The 23,452-nt window shown below is 33.6% G+C and overlaps 1 protein-coding gene across 8 annotated transcripts in view; it reads right to left on the bottom strand.

Annotated features, from left to right (window-relative positions):
• The window catches only part of SENP6 (SUMO specific peptidase 6), a 115,875-nt gene that overhangs the window by 39,397 nt on the left and 53,026 nt on the right, over positions 1 to 23,452 (bottom strand). For 5 of the 8 annotated variants that reach the window (XM_032409427.1, XM_032409426.1, XM_032409433.1 and 2 more), the window contains exons 7-10: positions 22,102 to 22,172; positions 13,120 to 13,265; positions 7,598 to 7,985; positions 2,134 to 2,366 (exon numbers count right to left, since the gene is read on the bottom strand). In XM_032409427.1, the coding sequence (XP_032265318.1) occupies positions 2,134 to 2,366; positions 7,598 to 7,985; positions 13,120 to 13,265; positions 22,102 to 22,172 (838 nt within the window). The remainder of the gene's footprint in view (positions 1 to 2,133; positions 2,367 to 7,597; positions 7,986 to 13,119; positions 13,266 to 22,101; positions 22,173 to 23,452) is intronic. The other 3 variants (XM_032409430.1, XM_032409429.1, XM_032409434.1) reach the window with 2 other exon arrangements.

A 23,452-nucleotide genomic window follows, 5' to 3' on the forward strand; every position in this document is an offset into this window, starting at 1 on the left:
GGCAAGAAAAAAAAAATCCACTGCATAGAGACAGGCACTATTTTCCCATTGTCCCTCTAGAGGTATTTCTATGATGTATGGCATAAGAAAAAATATGTATTAAAACAAAACACACACACACACACACACACACACACACACCTCCTCCAAACTGCTTTTTCAGGCTTATCACAGATTAATCATGAATATTTTCCAAAATTATTAATAGAAACCTATTAAAGAGGTTTAAAGCCCTTTTTTTAGTTTCAGAATTATTTCTTCAAATGAAATGTTATTTAGCTCATTAATAAAATACATAATTTAAGAGCTGCTCCAGTTGAATCCGAAGTGGAGAGACTGAGTCTAGAAGTGGGTGGTCCACATCCTCCCAAGAAGCCTCTAAAAGAGCACTGAGGAACCCTTATTATTCAGTGTGCCAGTCTGAAAAACTGTTCACCCACAAATTCCATCATATGGAAATTCATTATTTATTTCATCGAACCATCCTAGGCTGGATATATGAGTTCTTTCTGACCTTACCCCATGACACACTATTCTCCTCCAAGCATTTTTGCAGCTAAATCATGGTATTATATATAACTACTGTCAAACTGCCCTCCAGCATAGCTATACCAATTTACACACTCAACTTTCCATTTCTCCAAACACTAACCAAAATGAACACTATTACATACTTCAAAAATTTTCAACATCTGACAGTTAACAAAATGTATTTTAATTTCATTTTCAGTACTTCATTACCTTTTTAAAACTATTCATTTCCTTTACTCATTTTTCTATGGTTTGCTTCCATTTCTTGATTTTTAAGAAACAAAAAATACGTAAAGGACCAACTCACACTGTCACACAGTTCACTGTTTTTCCCCCACTCACATTTACCTATCAAATTCAGCTTATGGTGTTTTGGTATACTGTTCTGTACTTTCCATTTAATAAAATATATTCATCTCTTCATTTACTATTTTTGCTTGGCTGAAATGCTTGAAAAGGCATTCCCAAATTATATTAAAAATAATCCATATTCTTCTAGCATCATTATAGTTACTTTGTTTTTCATTCGTTTTCCATCTTAACAACGAAGTATATATGTTTCCATATTTTTATCTATACTGATAACAATTCCTGACATGTATATGTAATTTTTTAACATACAAGTTTTTATTTTTTAAAAAAGTTTTTTCTAAAAATAAAAAAAATATGCATAAATTTCTGTAACTTGGTATTCCTACCTACCAATACCATGTAGAAATCCTAAAAGTCATTTATACAGCTCTAATTCTTAGTCAATGGCTGCATAATAGTCTACAGTATGGATATACCATAATTTCTCCAGCCACTTCGTATTAATGAACAATGATTCTGTTTGCATTTGTTTGCCAATAATCATGTTTATACATACGGTCTTAGATACTCCCTCTCTGTAGGGAAAAGTTTGAGACTGAGTCTAGGGAATGAATATTTTGGTCATTTAGCACACATTAAAAAATTTTAATAGATGTTTTTACAACTGCTTTCCCAAAAGGCCATAACAACTTTCTTTTCCACCTGCAAATCAGAAAAGTACCCTTTCCCTTGGAGTCTAGCCAGCAGTCCATATTAATTGATTTTGTATTAATTTTTAAAGTGTTAAGTTCATCTGAATTTTCTCCCCTTTTTGTCTTTCTCTATCTTTAGATTACAAATTACAAACATTCCTTTCTAGATCCATTTATTGACATAATTTCTGTTATCTTTTGCCACCTGAACATTTTGAAATTTTTATATATTAAAATATAAAATAAAACATAGCATACAATAGTATCATAGTATAATACATCCAAGTTAAAAATGACTTCTCCCTGTCCACTAGATTATACAAATATACTTGTTCATACTTATATTTCACTATAAAGTTGATGTTGTTTCTTCTTGTTGAATTTTTCACATTTTAAGCTTTTAATTTAATAGAAATTTATTTTTGTATATGTTTTAATGTTCTTTTAAATAATCTTCCAATTGGTTATTTTAAGCCCCACTTAATGAATAATTTATCTTTTTCTCCTAATGACACTGCCAAATTTCCCTCTAAAAAAAGTATTTACATCCCAAAGGGGGGACTTAATCTGAATAAATGGCAATAAATATGAAAAGTACCTGGTCTTTCATTCTTGCTTTTCTTGGCAATGTAACTGTATTTAACTCTGAATCTGCTGGAATGCTTCTTAGTTCATGCTCTACTCTACAGATATTTTCATTTAGTGCTGCTTCTACTTTTCCAGTGGATGGTGCTGGGGAAGAACATGCTGAATCAGCAGGTTGAGGAGATATGCTTTCTCTTCTGTTAGTCCTGTCATTGTCATCATCATCATCATCACTGGACAAAATTACTATAAAGAAAATGTTAAATACTTCAGGTATTTCATTTCTGTCAGTTAAATATGTAAATATATTATACCAAAGCAGGAAATATACCAAATTTGCTTTGGATCTCTTCCAGAACTGAGATTAATAAAAATGAATGAAGATACAATCCATTCTATCTGATGAAAAGTTAAATTTGGAGACAATTAAAAATGAAAAAAAGCATAAGAACTAGCTTTTTTTAAATAGAATATACAAATATGAAATTATTCTGTAGTCCATTACCATCACCCACACAGGAAATATACACAAGTTATAGCAAAATTTAAATGTTTATCATAGATCTATTTCAGGGTTCTAGAAAGTCTCAAGAATGAAGATAATCTGCATTGTAAATAGCATGCATTGTAAATGTGTGTGAAACTCCATGTGACCAAATAATTTTATTTCACATAGGAAATCACTAAAATCATAATTGGTCCTTGGGAGAATGTGGACCAGTGTTCATTGCTCAGTAAATTCTGTGGAGTAAGTGAATATGGGCATGAAAAGATATTATGAAGGGAATTTGCTCTTAGACCTTCTGCTCATTATTGGTCTTATCAAACCCATCTTTATATCATAATTCCCCAGAGCCACCCACAATGCACTTGAGTCAAACCCTAACTCCTTACTATGGTTTATAAATGTACATAATCTGGCCACTGCCTACTTCAACTTTCTTATACTACTCTATTATCCCCTCTTTCTGCTCTAGGCACACCATCCATTTATATTCTGTTCCTCAAACTCCACAGCTTGTTTTTGTCTGGATTGCAATTCCCCTAACACTTTGCATTTCTGTCATCAAATATTAGCTTTTTGATTGATTACCCAATCTAAAGTAAGCACACAGGTACTTGGCATATTCATAACAACTGTGATATAAATTTTCTGTTGTTTTTTGTTGTAGATGTTTACTTGCTCTCTCCTCACTACATAAAAACTATGAGAGAGCAGGATCATTGCCTTGTTCACTGCTATATTCTGAGTCTAAAACCGCCTGGTGAAGAAAAAGAATTCAAAAATCATGTGTTGAAGAACACATAAACTTGTAGAGGCAATTTTTTTTTAGAATCCCATACGTAAATGTTTAGTTAATATTTTTTGAGTAATACACATGCCCCAGAGAGGCATAATCCCCAGCATCACTCCACTTGTCTTTTTTATTTTGCTGTCTAGTCTCAGGAGCAAATGCTAAACTGGATCTTTTTGGAACCATTTCATTAACAAAAAACCTAACAAGCCAGATTAGCAGGTCTAAGCAGATTTATACATATTTGAAAGTTAGGGTTTTTTAATTTACTATTTACCTCAGTTTCTCTTCTCTGTGAAATTAGGGTCTAAAATGGTACCTATTTCAAAGAACTGTCACAAGAACAAACGATTTAATATATAAAAGGTTTAGCACAGTGCCTGACATATATAAACTTTAAAAAAAAGTTCATGAACTACATCAATTATTTACAAAAAACCATATAGAAACATATATATTAAAGAGGAAGCATACTGTTCCATTGATAATTTTATGATGCTTCAGGGACATTAAAACTTCTCTATCTACTATATAAAAAATTCATTAAAAAGCCCCAATGCTGCAACAGATAGAATCATACTACATGGCTCTTGTTTTATTAACTTAAAATAAATGAGGGTTGTGCTCAATGACACCATAATTGCAAAGCAAGTGGGAAGTGTGCAAAGACACCATATACTTAAAAATCTTGTTCTCATAGCTAATTTCATTCTGTATATTCTATGTGATACATAAGATTCTGCATCAGGGTCTATGATGGATGAATTGTGTCCCCTCAAAATACATACGTTAAAGCTCTAAACCCCTGTGACTATATTTGGAGATACAGCCGATAAGAAGGTTAAATGAGGTTAATAAAGGTTAAATGAGGTCATAAAAGTGAGGCCTTAATCTAATAGGACTGGTGTCCTCATAAGAAGAAGAAATGCAGAGGTTTCTCTATGCAAGCATAGAAGAAAGGCCATGTAAGGACACACTGAGGAGGTGGCTGTCTACAAAGTGATGGCACTTTGATCTTGGACTCCCAGTCTCCAGAACTGTGAGAAAACAAATTTCTGTTGTTTAAGCTACTCAGTCTATGGTATTCTGTTACGGAAAACCAAACACACTAATACAGGATCTTTGTACTTATATTCCATCTTGTTCCTATAGATATCAGCACATCCTTCTCTTTACTTCATTCTGGGCTCTCTTCAACAGTTACTTTATCAAAGGTGCCTATTCTACCACCTATCTAAAATAGCACCCTTCCTCATCTTGACACCTAACAATTAGCACACTCTATTCCTTGGACCGTCCTTCACTTTTCTACACAGAATTTATCACCACTACTTGAGACACTGTACATTTTATTTACTATTTGACCACCCAGGACATAATAAAAGTTTCATGATAATAAACTACTTTAATAGGAATACAAATTTAAGAATGATTAAGTATATAAGGAAAACAGACTTTAGAACCAGAAAAACCTGTTTTATGAAAATCTAAACTCAAACAGTTCCTAAGTATATAATATTGAGAAGTTAAGCTCCTTAAGCCTAGGTTGCCTCATTTATAAAATGGGATGTATTCATGTCTACCTCACATGCAAAGCAAGGCACATAAGCATTCAATAAATGATATTTTTTATTACTAATAAAAAGATTCTTAAAACCTATTTTTCCATGTATTTTAATGGGAAATACTTAGTCTTCATTTTTTTTTTTCCTTTTTTGAGCAGGGGAGTGAATGAAATTTATGCTTTATGGTTTTAATTCATGGTTGATATGGTCCTAAGTCAAGCTCTGAATATTAAACCACTTAAGGCACCTCAAAACCACGTAAATTTATTTTCTTTTTAACTTATCACCTTAGCCTTATTAACTTCTAGTTCTCTCATCCTAGAAATCTCCTCAGGATGGTAAGTTTCCTATATAACATTTGGCTCAGTAATAGTACCCAATAACTACCTAGTGAGAGTTTTCTTCATATCTAACCATTAAAATGTAAAAACCTCATCATTAGGAAAGATTCAAATGACATTAACAATATTTAATATTGTACTGGTATAACACTAAAATGTATCATAAAATACTCATCAAATACCAACACCATCATAATATAACAGAATGTTCGTTAGACACTCATCATACAGTAATCATTTTTTTTAACTGAGTTCTTTTAAGATTTATTTATTTATTTGAGAGAGAGAGAGAGAGCACGAGCAGAAGGGCAGAGGGAGAGGGAGAGAGAATCTCAAGCAGACTCTGAGCTGAGCGCATAGCCTGATGTGGGCCTCAAGCTCATGACCCTGAGATCATAAACTGAGTTGAAACTAAGACTTGTAAGCTTGATCAACTAAGCCACCCAGACACCCCTGAGTTCTTTTTGAAAAATAAGCTAATGTACTGGTATGAGCTAAGGTTTTTACATTGAATCAAATTAAAATAGAACTTGACATATTTCCCAGGTTAAAAAAAATTTTTTAATTTTATCCCCTTTTATTTACCAGTTTTTAAAGTAATGATTTGGAACCTAAGCAACCTCCAAAGGTAACCAATGGAGAGCTTTTCTTCTTTTGGGGGGATATCACTATGAGCTAATTAATTTTAATATATTTGACATATTTCAATAAATAGTTATACGTTTTGTGACCCAACCAGTCCCATTACTGGTCAGTAGGAGCCCTTTCTTTTTTTTAGCTCCTGTGTCCTTTTGACATGTCCATAGTCGTTTTTGACTGCTTCCATGCTTCCTGACATGAGTAGATGATCTAGATCTATTAAATATACTCCTGCTCTGGACTTGGAGTCAGCCATTTCTCTGAGAAGTTCTAGTTATTTTTACTGAGAAATGGTATTCAAAAAACACAAAAATGGGAACTAGGATTGTTCACTTCTATTTAAGAGAATATATATTAAATAATCTCACACTATTATGTCCAATTCAAGCTTAAAATTATGGGATTTTTATTTCTCTGATTTTACTTTTGAACTCCCTTTCACTAACAATGAAAATCCTGGTTTCTGGAGACACTATAATTGCTTATTGCTTTATCAATATATGTATTTAGAAATAACAATACCAATATTATTAATAACAATATTACTAAGTACACTTAGGCTTTCTTTGCAGTTCTATTTAACCTTAAAATATATCACATTAGGAATGTATAGCCACAGTATTATTTTAATTTAAATTCACTTGAAAGAATTCTCCTGTGTGTTCAAGCCACCGACTAGATACATAAATAGGTTCATTAGTTTCATCTTGGTTTTGGTTTTTTTTAAACTTCCAATTTAATTTTGTTTTATAATCATGTAAAACATTTACACGGTTCCAAAGTCAAATCTACAAAAAAAGAGTTTGTTTGGAAATATCTAACATCTATCCCTAATTCCTACATTGTTTCCTCCCTTCTAACCAACTACTTTTTAAAATTAGTTTTTGGTATATCTTTCCATTTAAAAAAATCCCTATATTCATTCTCCTGCCCTTCACAAATAAAGGGCAGCACATACTCACCCTGATCTGTACCTTGCTTTATTCATGTTATTAAAGATCTTAGAAATCATTCTACAGAATATTGAGATCTTTCTCTCCTTTTGCAGCTATGGGTACTATAGTTTATTCAACTACTTCCTGATTGTTTCCAGTCTTTGGCTATTTATTACAAACAGGACTGCATTTCATATACACACATATATGCACCTATGTCTAAAGGTAGGAAAAAGATTTAGGGGAAGAGTAAAAGTGGCAAGGGAACTAATTTTCACTGAGTCCTTTCTGTGTATCAAATACTTTATTTACTGGGCTTTGCTAGGCAGTTTAAATGTTATTTTATTTACTTCCTCAAAAACACTGTCAGGCAGAAAATAATCCATTTACAAATCAGAGAGATTAAATTAACTGAGCCAAAGCTAGAAAGTTGGGCATTAACTGGCATTTGACCTATGACTAGGGCCAAGGTCTGTGCTTTTTTTTTTTTAACTATTTAAGATGGACAGGATGAGAAGAAAGTCAGTTATTTTCCAACTACATGGACAGTTTTAATCATCTACTCAAAAAACATGTTACATAACTGACACAAGAGATACCTATTAAAACTACACTTCTCAAATATGCTCATGTTCACATTAAAAATATATGTAAAAAATATTGGATTGATATAAGTAATACTAAAGGGAGTAAAATACTTACTTGGATCATTTAGGTCTGACAGGCTTGTTTTCCTTTCTTTCAGGTTTGTGATTTTGGCTACTTTTGCCCTAGGTAAAATGACTTTCCCATTAGTCTGTAAATAATTCTGTCTACTATCATCACAATTCACAATAATATCAACTGGAATCTTTCCCACACTGTTGCCATAAAACTTCTTGGATGGTAATGCTGTGTTTTGTGCCTTCTGTCCTCCAGAATTCTGATGAATTGATGTTCTTAATAATGGTCCAGTAGATTCACTCAAAGTTATAGCTTGTCTGCAATTTCTTTGCAAATCCTTAGGAAAAAGAATACCACAACTTTGGCATTTGGTCTGATTTTCCTTTTCTTTTCCACATTTTGGACAATATCCACACTGTTTAGAAACCTTAAGTTCCAAAAGAATAAAAAAAAAAAAAAAGACTTTGGCATTTTATTTCAACATCATGGAATAAAAAGTAAGATCTCAAAATTAAGTCTCTTACTCCCCATCATCATCACCAAGGCTACCACAAAATGCTAAATACTAAATACATCATGTTACTTGGGATTTAGCATCAGGATGCTGGAAGGAATTTTTGGACCCATCTAGTCCATGTATACTACTAAATGGCTACATAAAGATTTTCTATGGCATACAGAGCATAAATAATCTTAATGGAATAAATATCTAAATCTTCAATTTCCACATATCATTCCAAAACCTGACTTGATTATGCCTCTGATGGAAAAGTATCTCCTGCCAGAACTGTTCTCATAGTTAAAAAAAAAAAAAAAAGCGCTCAACTTCCATTTGAAATATTACAACGGTATACTACCCTGGAGTATAAACCATGAAACCAAACAAAAGGATAATTTTAAATGTTGGAAAAAATAATCAATTCTAAGTATTGGTTAACAAAAACTTTTACAAGACAACTGATTTCTAAGACAGTGCTTCAGAAATATTTTAAGGAAGGCCTAATCTAGATTACAATTGTGAGATTATTAAAAATATTTTTGGTGGTAGAGCTTCCTTTGATTTGGGACATATAATTTAAGAGTTCAAGGATTGTTTTCATACTCATACACTTATTTATGTGAAAAAGGTTCTTTAGCACATATGACTATAAGAAGGAAAAACATGAAGAGATGTTGAATCCTACCTCAATATGCAACAAAATATTTATTCATGGACACAGGAATTGAGGAAAACAATCAATGTCTCTAATTAAGACATACATTTCTAATAACTTTACTTTTTATGTCAAATAATTACTTAATCAAACTATAACATAGTTTTAATCAAAAGTCTACCAATAAAAACCAAATAACTCAATCAAAAAGAAATTTTTTTAAATACTTCGAGCCTTATATCATAGGAAATAAGTGGATAAATACTTCTGGCAGTGAGATTTTAGAGACAGTAATTATTAAGTGCTATAGTATTTGGATGCTACCAGATCCATATATGAAGAAAATGAGTTAACCACTCTATTTTAAAATGTTATTCCTTTTACTGTGTCAACTATAACATCCTATGTAACCATTTAAACTTGAAACAAAAAATGTTGAATGTCAACTTAAAAATATGTAAGAGAATACATAGTTGTTTAAAAAAGTCTTTTAGGTGACAGAAGTCATCAAGCAGTTGTAGGAGGATTGACTTGTAAGTGGTAGTTATATATGATCACTTGTGTAAACATAAATTTCAAAATTCACTGAGCTAAATGCTTATGGTCTATACATTTCTTCTACGTAAATCTGTAACTCAAAAATACGTAGAGAAAGTCTAAAGCCCACTGTTATAGTCTTATCTCCTTGTTTTAAAGATGGGAAAACTGACAAAAATGGTTTGTCCTACATGACCCACATCAAGCCGTTCTATTATACTATGTTACCTATTCAAGAATCTACCCCAGATAACAACAAAGAATGAAACCAAGCTTCAACCAAGGCAAAGGTGAACTTAGGAGAACATGAGCTCACTATCTCAGCATAGGTAGATTAAAAACAAAAACAAAAACAAAAAAAACATGTGTCTTTCTCTGCCAGTACATAGTTTTGTCTAGAATTCAGTTATACTACTTGTGGAGTCTAGGTCTAAGGAATTTATTTTTCTCATAGCACTTTTGATAGGGCCCTGTGTATTTAGGATGCATAGTTAGCAGGTGAACTATGCAAACAACTGGTTAGACACAAATATGGGACAGATTATCTAACTGAAATTCTAGCCTATTGTCAATTAGGGAAAGAAATAATAGTATAGTTAAACCTTAAACAACACAGGTTTGAACTGCACAGTTCACTTACATGATGATTTTTTTCTTATAAATACAGTACAGTACTATAAATGTATTTTCTCTTCCTTATGATTTTCTTAACATGTTCTTTTCTCTAACTTACTTTATAGTAAGAATACAGTATATAATATAACATGCAAAATATGTGTTAATTGCCTGTGTTGTTGGTAAGGCTTCCAGTCAACACAGTAGATTATTAATAAAGTTTTGGGGGAGTTGAAAGTTATATGCAGATTTTCAACTGTTCAGGGGGTCAGTACTTCTAACTCCTGTGTTGTTGAAGGGTCAACTCTATATTTAAATGAAATAATGCAATTATTCACTAATGAACTGCAAATGGTTGGCCAGGTACCAATGCACCTAAAAGGAAAACTCATAAAGAAGTAATCTCCATCTATATGCCACCCTGCAATAAAATACCTAATCGTCTAAGAAAAAGCTAAACCCCACTATTTTCATAATGAAAATGATCAAGCTGGGTACTGACTGCCTCCAATTTTTCACTGTCTGTAATAAAGATTAATAGGACATATTTCAATGAACAAAACCACATGAAAAGGTGATACTTCCACGTATTTCCTTTTATAAAATTGATATTAAACAGAAAAAGCACACACTGTTAAAATTTCTGATATTAAAATACAGAATGAAATATATTGTGAGCTATTATCATATGCCTTCCATCAGCTAAGAAACACATACCTTGGAACTATTTGCAACAATTAAAAACAAAATGCAGGTTAGCTGAACCAAATATAATATTAAATTTTTCCATGATAAAAACTAGAGATTCAGAATTTTATCAACCTAGGAATCTCAAAACTAGAATCTCAATACTGCTCAATTACTTTTAGTGAAGTGTGTATAAAGTTGTATATTTCCATAACAATTTCATGTTAGATATAATTTCTTTTGGAAAACAAAGACTAAAGTATCATTTCCCCCCTTTTGGTAGGTAACTTTTACAAAATAAAATAAATCAAAATCACTAATACATACTATCTGCCAGGCTTTATACATAAATAATAACCAATTATACTTAATAAGAATGAGCCTCTCTCTCACAAGAACCACTGAGACATCATTTTTAGTAAATAGCCTTAAGATGTATAATCTCATTAAATACCAAAGACTGTGTTTCCTTATAAGCAGTACAGAGCGTAGCATTTCAGAGACTACATGTGGGGGAAAAAAACTCCACTAATCTTGTCTAAGAATTAAAAATTACACAGAGGGTGGCTAGAATCTATTCTTTATTTTCACTAAGAACAGAATAATAACAACTGGCATGGAAGTGAAAAGTAAAAGAAAGATGTATTTTGGATGTTAAAAAAATTCTGATGTTTTCAGCTTGCATGCCTAGGGAAGAATGTTGTGTCTTGGGGGAGCTTTTGTCTTTTCTCACTCTTCTTTACCTGAATCAAGCAGTGGGCAAGGTAGTGGGGAAATGCCAGTATGGCCTAAGCCAAGCTTAGGCTGGCATGCCAGGAAAATAATCAAATAAAAAGCAACTAAAGCCAATAAGTAAATACACTGGATATGATGGAAGTCAGGTTTCTCAGTCAGAGAAGGAAGTTACAAACATGCAAAGTGGGAAAGACTAAGATAAACACTGTGGCTTTAGACTAGAATTGGAATTATCAGTATGAATTCATGGATTTTATTTTATTATTTTTCAGGGGGCTTTTTTTTTTTTTTTTTTTGCCTCAACTCAATCTCAAGGCAGCTCCAGATGAATTCATGGATTTTAACATGTACTAAATACTAACATATAGACACACATATATTTACTAGTTTTGTCCACTAAGAGGGTCTATAAACATGATACCAAGTAGCAACGAGCATAACTAATGCCAAAATATCTTTCCACCACTTATAGGAACAATGGCTCCTTGGAGAAATGAATGACTCTAGAGCTGAGAGAGAGAGATACAAAGAAGTCTAGACTATCTGGTTACATCAAAAATTAAGGGAAGTACTCAGAGAATGATGTGTATGTGTCAAAAAGAAAGAGGAGCCAGCTTAAAGAACTTCCCAGGGACTAAGACTGGGACAAACTGAGCATCAAAATAATAACAGTGACAGAATATAACTTTTTTGAGTAAGAATCCATGTTGTGTCAACTATACTTCAATAAAAAAAAAAAGGAATCTATACATCTGTGCTGATATAAAGGAATACATAAGTAAATATAAGATAAGGAAACCGTCTACCTTATAGTAGCTTCTCCTTAATTCATGAGCTATTGTAAGGTACTCTACCTTAAAGTAAGTAGCCTATCTTACAGTAGCTCATCTTATTAATAAATAAGAAATACCTACTAATTAACTTTACAGTGGACAAATCTAGGAAACTACATCTTAAGATAGAAGTTACAATGTGAAAATCAACATTGTATGCAATCTGATATGATGCAATGGTAAGATTACAGAATCACTTCAGAAGATTCTTGAAAAATGCATAAATCATGAAGAAACATCATACTTTCCACAATACCAAGGTGATGAAAGACATGGAAAGACTAAGGAATTATTCCAGATTAAAGAAGAGTAAAGATCATAACAATTAAATATAACACAATCCTGAACTGGATCCTGTTCTGATAAAGGACATTACTTAGGTGAAATTTGAATGGAGTTGTGGATTACACAGTAATTTTGGATCCATGTTAATTTTTAAATTTTGACAGTTGCACTCTGGTCATGCAGGAAAATGTCTCCTCTCCACCCCCCTCCCCTGCCTTTTTTAAGGAAACATGCACTAAAGTATTAAGTGATAAATGGGGATGTCTGTTACTTATACTCAAATGGTGCAGAAACACACACACTTACACACACACACACACACACACACACACACACACAGGGAAGCTGGAAGGAAGGCAGAGGGAGGGAAAACAATATATCAAATGTGGAAAAATGGAGAATCTAATAGAAGGGTATACGGAAAATCTTTTTGTTATTTCTTCAACTTTTTGTAAATTATTTTAAATTATTTCAAAATATTTCTGGTTGAGAGCTATTTATTTGGAGTATGTTGCAGGAAGGCACTGATCATACATGTTCTACATTTTGGATAGTGAAAAAATGACATAATGAAGGCAGAAAAGTTTGCTTAAATAACTTTTCTAGGTCTTTTCTAGTCCTGTAAGAAAAGATCACCTAGAATTTAGTAAGTACTAAAAATAATATTGATAAAAATACCAACTGATGAGCAACAGAGAATAATTTCTCCACCCACCTCTAAATCAGTTAAACATTTTTTTGAAGCAGGAGACAGAGGAGGCGGAGACTGATATGTGCTACTATGACGTTTCTGTGGTACTTTCCTTTTAATTTCAGACTCCAGGTGTGATTCAGACTCTTCAGTTTTCTTCATTACGCGATCTAAAGGAAGGAGGAAAAAACCAAAAGTACTGAAATTAAATTTTATAAATTCCTCATGATCTTTGCTATAAACAATGCTAATTTATATTATCAAATTATTATGTTTTGGTTAAAATAAATTAATGTTTCACAACATATATAATAAAGAGTAACCAAAACTTGGGAGCAGGGAAAGATGGCTGAGTAAGAGGATTCTGAATTCACTTCCTCCCTTGGGCACCAAGGCAACAACTACCAACTCACTCCGAAAATGACTTGACGATTACCAGAACAGATCTTCCACAGTTAAAAAAATAAAGGAAAAGGCACATTGAAAAGGGTATGAGGGCCAGAGATGCAGTCGGGAACCAAATCCCCCGCTGACAACCCAAAAGTGGGAGGGATAACACAGGTGTGGAGGTCCTCACTGAGGAGTGAAGGGATCAAGTCAGGCACCCTGACTTTGGGAATCACACCACAAAGACAAGCCATCATAACACCTGGCTTTGAAAATCAGCAGAGATTAACTCCAAGAGCTTTGAAAATCAGTAGGCTTTAACTCTGGGAAAGCTGGAGGGCTATAAGACAAAGACTCTGCTCTTAAAGGGCCAGTGCATTATATCACTTAGCACTTTGAAAAGTACCTGGGTTACACATGAAAGAGATTCATTGACTAAGTTTAGGGCATGTGTGGAAGGGACAGGATATACAGGAGGTTTCTCCAAGAATGAAAATACTGGGAAGCACCATTTTTCTTGCCCTTCTTCAGCCTAGCTGACCAGACACTTGCAGGTGCCAGTTTTTGACACAATCTATCTACCTTATTCGCACTGCTTACCCCTCCCCAGCATTTGCCTGTGGACCCACCCCCCACTCAAGCAGCCAAACCCCATGTGTGCCTCCAACGCAACTCCCACAACATCACATCCAGTAAGCAACCCCTCAGGGACAGTGCCTCTCCTACAAGCATACTCACAGCAGCTGCAGCTGGACCACTCAGCCAGGTGTGCCAAGAGCTAACCCTACCATCACAAGGCCACCGCAGTCACAGCCAGGCCTCTCAGCCAGCCCTGCTCACCAGTATACCCCAAAGAAGTCATGGCTTAATCACAACAGGAAAGTGTACACACAACCTACACAGGGGATACCCCTGGAGCACCTGTTTCTAGTGACTCGGGGTGAATGCACTACCTGGCCTCATAGGATGCCTTCTATATAAGACCACTGCTTTCAAGATCAGGAGAAGTAGCTCACCTATCTAATACATAGAAACAAACACAGAGTCAGAAAAATGAGGACATAGTGAGATATGTTCCAAACAAAAGGAATAAGACAAAACCTCAGAAAAAGAACTAAATAAAATGGAGATACACAAGTTACCCAATGAAGAATTCAAAGTAATGGTCATAAGGAGGCTCACCAGACATGAAAGAAGAGTAGATGAACAAAATAACAACTCTGACATAGAGATAAAGAATTTTAAAAAGAGCCAATCAGAGCTGAATAATACAATAACCAAAATTAAAAATACATTAGAGGGAATCAACACCAGATTAGAGAATGAAGAAGAATGGATGAACAATCTGGAAGATATGTTAATGCAAAGTACCCAAGCTGAACAGCGAAAAGAAGAAAAAAAATTAAAAAAAAAAAAAAAGGACAGGTTAAGGATTCTGGAACAACATCAAGCATATTAACATGCACATTATAGGGGTCCCAGAAGGAAGAAAAAGGGGCAGATAATTTAACTGAAGAAATAATGACTGAAAACTTCCCTAACTTGGGGAAGGAAACAGACATCCAGGTCCGGAAGCACAGAGAGAGAATCCCAAACAAGATGAACCCAGAGAGGTCCATACCAAAATAGATAATAAAATGTCAAAGATTAAAGATAAAGTGAGAATCTTTTTTACCTTAAAAGCAGCAAGAGAAAAGCAAATAGTTACATAAGAGGGAAACCACATAAGGCTATCATCTGATTTTTCAGCAGAAACTTTGCTGACCAGAAGGGAGTAGTATGATTATATTCAAAGTGCTGAAAGGAAAAACCCACAACCAAGAATACTTTACCAGACAAGATATGCATTCAGAATTGAAGGAGAGCTAAAGAGTTTCCCAGACAAACACAAGTTAAAGAGGTTCATCATCACTAAACTACCTTACAAGAAATGTAAAAGGGACTTTTTTTTTTAAAAAAGATTTTACTTTTATTATTTATTGAGAGAGAGAGGATGCATGAGAGAGTGAGTAGGGGGAGGGGCAGAGGGAGTGAGAGTGGTAGGCTCCTAATTGAGCAGGGAGCCCAACACAGGGCTCAATCCCAGGACCCCAGGATCAAGACCTGAGCTGAAGGCAGACGCTCAACCGACTGAGCCACCCAGGTGCCCTGGGACTATAAAAGTTGTGCACAGCAAATGAAACCATCAAAATGAAAAGGAAACCCACCGAACAGGAGAAGATATTTGCAAATGATATTATCTGATAGGGGATTAATATCTAAAATATATAAAGAACTCACACAATGCAAAATCAAAAAGACAAACAATCCAATTAAAAAATGGGCAGAGGATCTGAATAGACATTTTTCCAAAGACAGTCACATGAGAAGATGAATCAACATTACTAATAATCAGGCAAATGCAAATCAAAACCACAATGAGGTATCACCTCTCATGCCAGCCAGAATGGCTAGTATCAAAAAGACAAGAAATAATTAGTGTTCATGAGGATGTGGACAAAAGGGAATCCTCACTCCCTACGAACGGGAATGTAAACTGGTTAGCCCCTATGGAAAACAGTATGGAGGTTCTTCAAAAAAGTTAAAAAGTAGAAATACCATAGGATCCAGTAATTACACTATTGGGTTTACACTACTGGGTATTTATCCAAAGAATTAAAAAAAAAAACCAAAAATCTCATTTGAAATGATTTACCTACCCCTACCCCTATGTTTACACACACACACACACACACACACACACAGAGGAATGTTACCCATAAAAAAAAATGAAATTTTGCCATTTGTGACAACATGGACCTAGAGGGTATTATGCTAAGCAAAATAATTTATGTGTGGAATCTAAAAAATCAATCAAACAAACAAAAGCAGAAACAGATCCATAAATACAGAGAACAAACTGATGGTGGCCAAGAGGGGGGAGGGGTGGGCAAAACAAGTAAAAAGGACTAGGAGATACAGGCTTCCAGTTATGGAATGAGTAAGTCACAAGAATAAAAGGCACAGCATAGGGAATACAATCAATGATACTGTAATTGTGTTGTATGGTGACAGATGTTAGCTACACTTGTGATGAGCACAGCAGAATTTATGGAGTTGTGGAATCACTATGTTGTACACCTGAAACTAATGTGATATTTTATGTCAACCATACTTCAATAAAAATAATATTAATAAAAGAATAACCAGAAGTAGTCATGTCCTGAGCTCTAGTCTACTTTTCATTCCTCACCAGGATCTCTACACACACTGTGGACCACTTTTGTCAAGTGTACCAATATTCTCTTCAGGTTATTCTGTTACTAAGGCAGCAGAAGCACTTTTCACACTAAATCAACCAATCAACTGAATCAATCGATCTCCTTCTCTCTCTCTCTCTCTCTCTCTCTCTCACACACACACACACACACACACAGACTTTTTTCTAAGTTAGTTAACTCTTCTTTTTTTTTTTTTTTAAAGATTTTATTTATTTATTTGACAGAGAGAGACAGTGAGAGAGGGAACACAAGCAGGGGGAGTGGGAGACGGAGAAGCAGGCCTCCCGCGGAGCAGGGAGCCCGATGCGGGGCTTGATCCCAGAACCCTGGGATCATGACCTGAGCCGAAGGCAGACGCTTAACGACTGAGCCACCCAGGCGCCCCTTTATCTGTACTTCAATTAGCACCTCATTTTATTTTACTATTATTTGTACTGATCGGTTTCATCCCATTATACTGTCAGCTCTGAAAGAGCAGAAATCATGTTTCAGCCATGTGTTCTCCCAGTGTCTAGAAACTGCACAAGCTAAGGGCTCGAAAAATGTTTACTGGATTAATGAATCACATTACAAAAGATACAACTATATCACTTTAAAAAGATGAAATTACATGGGTGGAAGAAATGCTGTTACTATGTCATCTCTAAAAATGCCTTAACTTTGCCACACAGAGATACTGATTCACTCGCAGATCTAGAAACATAAGGACTTAGCCTCCAGACAAAGAGAGGAACTGAAAGCTTCTCCCAACAACTAACACCTGAAGTTACAGAGAAGCTACTCTAGTCCAGAGCATCCAAGTTTTAGTTATTATTCCTATGAAGATTAAATTACTTTGTTAGACTCAGACATAAAAAGCAGTTTCTATGCAATGAGTATTAAAGAGGGATAAGAAGAAAACAAAATGTTCACCCAAGACCACATACGAGGAACACCAAGATTAGGATATTTCTTGTTGGATTTTCTAGCTCAACATCTTTTTATTTATTTTTTTAATTTTATTTTTTTAAAGGTTTTATTTATTGGGGCGCCTGGGTGGCTCAGTTGTTAAGCATCTGCCTTTGGCTCAGGTCATGATCCCGGGGTTCTGGGATTGAGCCCCACATCAGGCTCCCTGCTCCGCGGGAAGCCTGCTTCTCCCTCTCCCACTCCCCCCTGCTTGTGTTACCTCTCTCGCTGTGTCTGTCTCTGTCAAATAAATAAATAAAAATCTTAAAAAAAAAAAGATTTTATTTATTTATTTATTTGAGAGAGAGAATAAGCACAGGGGGGGAAAACAGCGGCAGAGGGACAAGCAGGCCCCCACTGAGCAAGGAGCCCAATGTGGGGCTCAATCCCAGGACCCTGGAATCATGACCTGAGCCAAAGGCAGATGCTTAACGTCTGAGCCACCCAGGCGCCCCTATGTATTTGCTTTTAAATTATTTTTACAGTCTTTCAAAAGAGAAAGACAAACCAAATCAAGTTAGTTTTCTCCATCATGTAGCTGCCAGCATGACTGATTTTCAATGTAAAATAAAACTAAAGTCATGTATTACGTTCTTGTTACAACCTCCTTAAAAAAAATCACTTTTGGTCATGCTAAATAAGTGATAAACACGCAAAGGCTACAATAGGCAGACATGAACAAAAGAAGAAATTCAAATGATCGCTGTAATGCCTCACCAATAATGAAGGAAATGTGGAAAAACAAATACTATTTCCCTATCAGACTAGCAATGCCTAAATGAATGATAATAACTAATGTTGCTGAGGAGCATGAGAAAACAGGCATACTCAAATACTCTTTTTGGGAAGTTGACATATCCTTTTAAAGAAGGCCATTTGGCAGTAACGTATCAAAAGTCTTTAAAATGTATAACCTTTATCCCTGTAACTTTATTACTAGGAATTTAATCTAAGGAAATAATAGATCCAATACATAAGATGCGTATCCTAGATTATTAATCATAATATATATACTATCAAACCACTGACAACAACCTAAATTATGATACATAAATATAGTGGTCACTATTCATTAAAAAGTAATTACAGAGACTTGGATATATTAACTTGTAAAGAAGTCCACCATAAGTAAACGCATCCATTTGATTCTTAAACTTCTTTTGATTGTGTTTTCAGTGCTGGTTTTCCTCTGTTATTCCAACATCTTATAATTAGAGTATAGAAACCAGATGAATATCATAACAAAGTCAAAAAGCAATATATACATACTGTTCTGTATGTATATATAACATGAATGCTTTAATAAAATGAATGTATATGCATAGAAAAAGCCTGGGAAGTTATATATTAAGATGCTAATGGAAGATATACAGATTGGTTAAGAGTAAGGGCATATTTTTCTTCCGCACGTGGGTTAAGTAGTGTAAATTAGTGACTTAAGTTGTAATCATAATGTAATTACATTAAGAATATAATTAAATGTTCAATGTCTATCAATTCTCTTTGACAAGGATACAAAGAACAGGTACAGAAAAGAAATGAGATCTTAATTTATAGTTATATAGTTGTTTTCTTTATGTTTAGAAAAAATACAAAAAGAACACCAAACAAATGAAGCAACAGAATATGTGATCTGACCAAAAATTATACTCAATTGTTCACAAGCTTTAATTTTATCCCAGAAAGCTGCTTATCAATGCTACTAAGTGCTGACATATGACTATAATTTATCAAAATTCATTCTGAAAGTATCTCTTAAATGCAAAATAAAGGGGAAAAATAAGTAATTGAGAAAATCACCTTAGGTGTTAAGAACAAAAAAAAACCAGTGATTTCTTTTTAGGAGAAAATTATTCCAGGTGCTATGCCAGCAACTACTATTTCTGGAGTTTGAACTCCCAATGTTTTAAAAAAATATCTCCAAAGGAAATCCTAAAATAAGATAGCAGGAGGGGAAGAATGAAGGGGAAGAAATCGGAAGGGGAGACGAACCATGAGAGACGATGGACTCTGAAAAACAAACTGAGGGTTCTAGAGGGGAGGAGCGTGGGAGGATGGGTTAGCCTGGTGATGGGTATTAAAGAGGGCACGTATTGCATGGAGCACTGGGTGTTATACACAAACAATGAATCATGGAAGACTATATCATAAACTAATGATGTAATGTATGGTGATTAACATACCAATAAAAAAATTGGAAAAAAATGCAATCTTTATACAACAATATATGCATTATTATAACATTGTTATTCATCCTATCCTCAAGTATACATGTACTTACCCAACACAAAAGCTACAAAGTTTATGAGTTAAATATACCAAGTGTATATTATCTGAGTCCAAAAGTATAAATAATCGAATATTATTGAGAGAAAGTATAGCTTTTCCCTACATAAGAATTTCCGTTAATAAATATCTTTAAAAGAAATGAAAAAAATAGAAAATTACCATTAGATAAACACCAAGTAGTAGTAATAGTTACCAGCAAGATCCACCAATGGATGCTACAGTGAGTGGGTGACAGCTTAAGGAAAAACAGGGTATTTGTATAGTCTCAGAGTATCTTCACTCAAGATCTTTATTAAAAACTAGGAAAAAAAATTTTTTTTATAGTGGAGAAACCCAGCAGAAACTACCTAACTCCAAGAGATGGTGGTAAATGTAAACAGACATCAACATCACCTCTGATGTGATGTGTTTTAAAAAGACAGGAAGTTTTGCCAAAAATGCATAGCCTCAATCTAATCATAAGACACTATCGTGTAAACTCAAACTGAGAGGCATTCTACAAAGTAACTGATGATTACTCTTCAAAACTGTCAGAGAAACTTAAGAGACATGACAAATAATGTAGTATGAGATCCCAAACTGGATTTTAGAGGAGAAATTGAGTATTAGTGAAAAACTGGTGAAATAGCTTAGTTAAGAATGTTATACCAATGCCAATTTCTTACTGATAAATATACTACTGTGACTAAGATGTTACAATAGGGGACGGTAGGTAAAGAATAAATGGGTACTCTGTACTATTTTTACAATTTTTCTCTAAGTCAAAAATGATTTCAAAATTAAAAAAAATTAAAGATTATTCTTACCTACTTAATGAATGTTGTCAAATTTTAAAAATTATTTGTAACAAACCTGGGGCTGACTTGTACCTAAAACCATTGAGAATGGGCCAAATCCCTTAGCTCACCAAAATGCATTTGTGCAATGGGAATGATAATACCTATTATGCAGTTCTTCTCTGAGGATTAGAAATAACTTTCTTTCTGGTCTAGCAAGAAAATAGTAAAGCACAGTGGTAACGAGCATGGGCTTTGGTATCAAATAGGCCTAGATTGCAATACCAGCTCCATGTCTGTGAGCAAGCTGTATAATCCCGCTGTGCTTCAGTTTCCTCTGCACACAATGTAGGTGAAGTTAAATTTAGCTTAAAGGATCTTAGATAATTAGGATAAAAGCAAATAATGAATATAAGGCATTTGACTCAGCATCCAGTACAGAGTTCAAAAAAGATTTAAGGTATAACAGAATGAATGTTGAAGTGGGTGGTTATTATTAATAAACAATGAGCATAACCATATAGTGCCACGTATAATAATTCACATTCATAACTGCAAAGTTATTAAGAAAGGATAAAGTTTGGAATATTCTTATCATAAAATAGGGATATGTTCAATATACGAATAAAACATTTCCACTCAAGAGTAGCAAAGAGTTTAGGTGCTTTAAAAAACAAACTCTTAGCTATCAGGAAAACCCAGCTGTTTAAATTAATTAGATTTTGGATAAGAACTGTGGTTTAAGCAAGAAAAGGCCCGGGACAAACAAGATAGACACACAGATTAAGAATCACTATTCTAGATAATAAAAATCAATTTGATGGTGACACATTTTCCATAAATACTATTTGCCTTTATTTTTGCACTAATTATCAGTATATTAAAAGATTATTTCAATGAAAATCAAAATTTCCACCCACAACTATTTTCCAACATCTATTATTAACACAATTGTATCAGGTATGGTCTCTTTTAAATTCAGTGGCTGCCTAATATATCCTAAATTTTAGGATCATAACCATTTAAAACAAAACCACATCATACAAGATTATAATACAGTTCAATAAACACAATTTTGAAGCTATAACCCATCTACAGTTAATGCGTGGATCCTGAATTTAATGAAAATACTAATTAAAAAAAGATTTCACACTGTAATTGTGCAACTATTCCCTGATAATTTCAGGTCACAGTTAAGATTTCAAATCAGTTATAAAAAATGCTTTTCTACATATATCTATTATACTTGGGAATATTCTAAAACCAGTGTCATATCTCTACTTTTACCTTTCATACAACTATTCAAAACCTTTCACAGGTGTTAACAAGTAAAACTGTACACTTACCAACACCTTGAGGCCGACTCAACCTTACAGAATTATTTTCAAATTTTTGGACATGAGGTGGGTATTCTTTCCTAAAAAAGGAAATTTATACAGATTTAACAGAAAAAATATTTTCAAAAGGCTGAGGGAATACCTACAATATGTTTATTAAAAGCAAACCATAGCTTCTTTGCCATATAAGAAAGTGATACTATAAAATAATGAAACTATATATACAAATATAGTAAAGCTTAATACATTGTAAGGTCCCTAAGAAAAGTGACTACCTTTTATTTGGACTGTTAATCTATCAAAGTCCCATAGCAAGCAGACTTTCAAATAAATAGTTAATAATAAATGAATCTAAATTATTGTCCTTTCAAAGTAGTCACCAAAGTTACATGGTGCACAAAACTTTAGTTTTCTTTTGGAACTGCCTTCATAGTCAATTTATAAAAACCACATAAAAAAAATGTAATACTTCATTGTCACATTTTCTGAATTAAAAAATCAGCTTAATAATACCCAATTTGCCCAATTTTGCTGTAAATCTTTCTGGTTGTTTAAAAACAAATCAGTGACTAAAGGGAATAAATGGTGATTAAGATACTGGCCTTGAGGAAAATTTCAAAATAAGTACAAAAAATGTTACGTACAAAACCAGCAATTATGGAACAAGTATTTTAGTCTTGTACTTTGAATACATCATGGAGATATAATTATACTTTAAAAATACATTAAATTACATCGTCAGACTTCATATACAATCAATTTTCAGGATTCTGAACATAATCCTTAGTAAATAAAGATCCTAAAATAGAACGTTAAGTCCAAATATACACTAATTTTGGGGTAAAACAAAAAAAACTATAGCTAGTTATGAGATAAAAGTATTAAAGATTTATAAAAAGTGCAATAGACCAGGGAGCTACAATAGCTACTTTTCCACCCTAAATAAAAACTTCTAAAAATATTCCCATTTTACTTAGCCAGGGAATTAAAAATAAAAGAGGCTGTACTATTATTTGTAAATTCACACTAGTGATCAATACCTATCAGAGTATATAATTAAGTAAACAAAAATCCTAAAGAAATTTTTCCAAAAGAATTTCATATTCTATGTTGTAGAAGTCAAAGCATCTAAATTAAAAACAAAATAGGAGAATGACACAAGAGGAAAATAGCAAGAGTAGTGATAGTAGTGTATTTGTAATAGCAGTTAGCAGATAGTGAGCATCATGTGCCAGGTACTGTTCTAAGGACTTTATATCTTTAAGTACTTTAATTCTCAAAATTACCTTATAAAGTATATATTAAGTATATATTATTATTAGCACTTTATAGATGAGACCGAGGTACAATATGGTTGACT

This window comes from Phoca vitulina, unplaced genomic scaffold, assembly GCF_004348235.1.
Source record: "Phoca vitulina isolate PV1807 unplaced genomic scaffold, GSC_HSeal_1.0 scaffold11, whole genome shotgun sequence".
Lineage (NCBI taxonomy): Eukaryota > Metazoa > Chordata > Mammalia > Carnivora > Phocidae > Phoca > Phoca vitulina.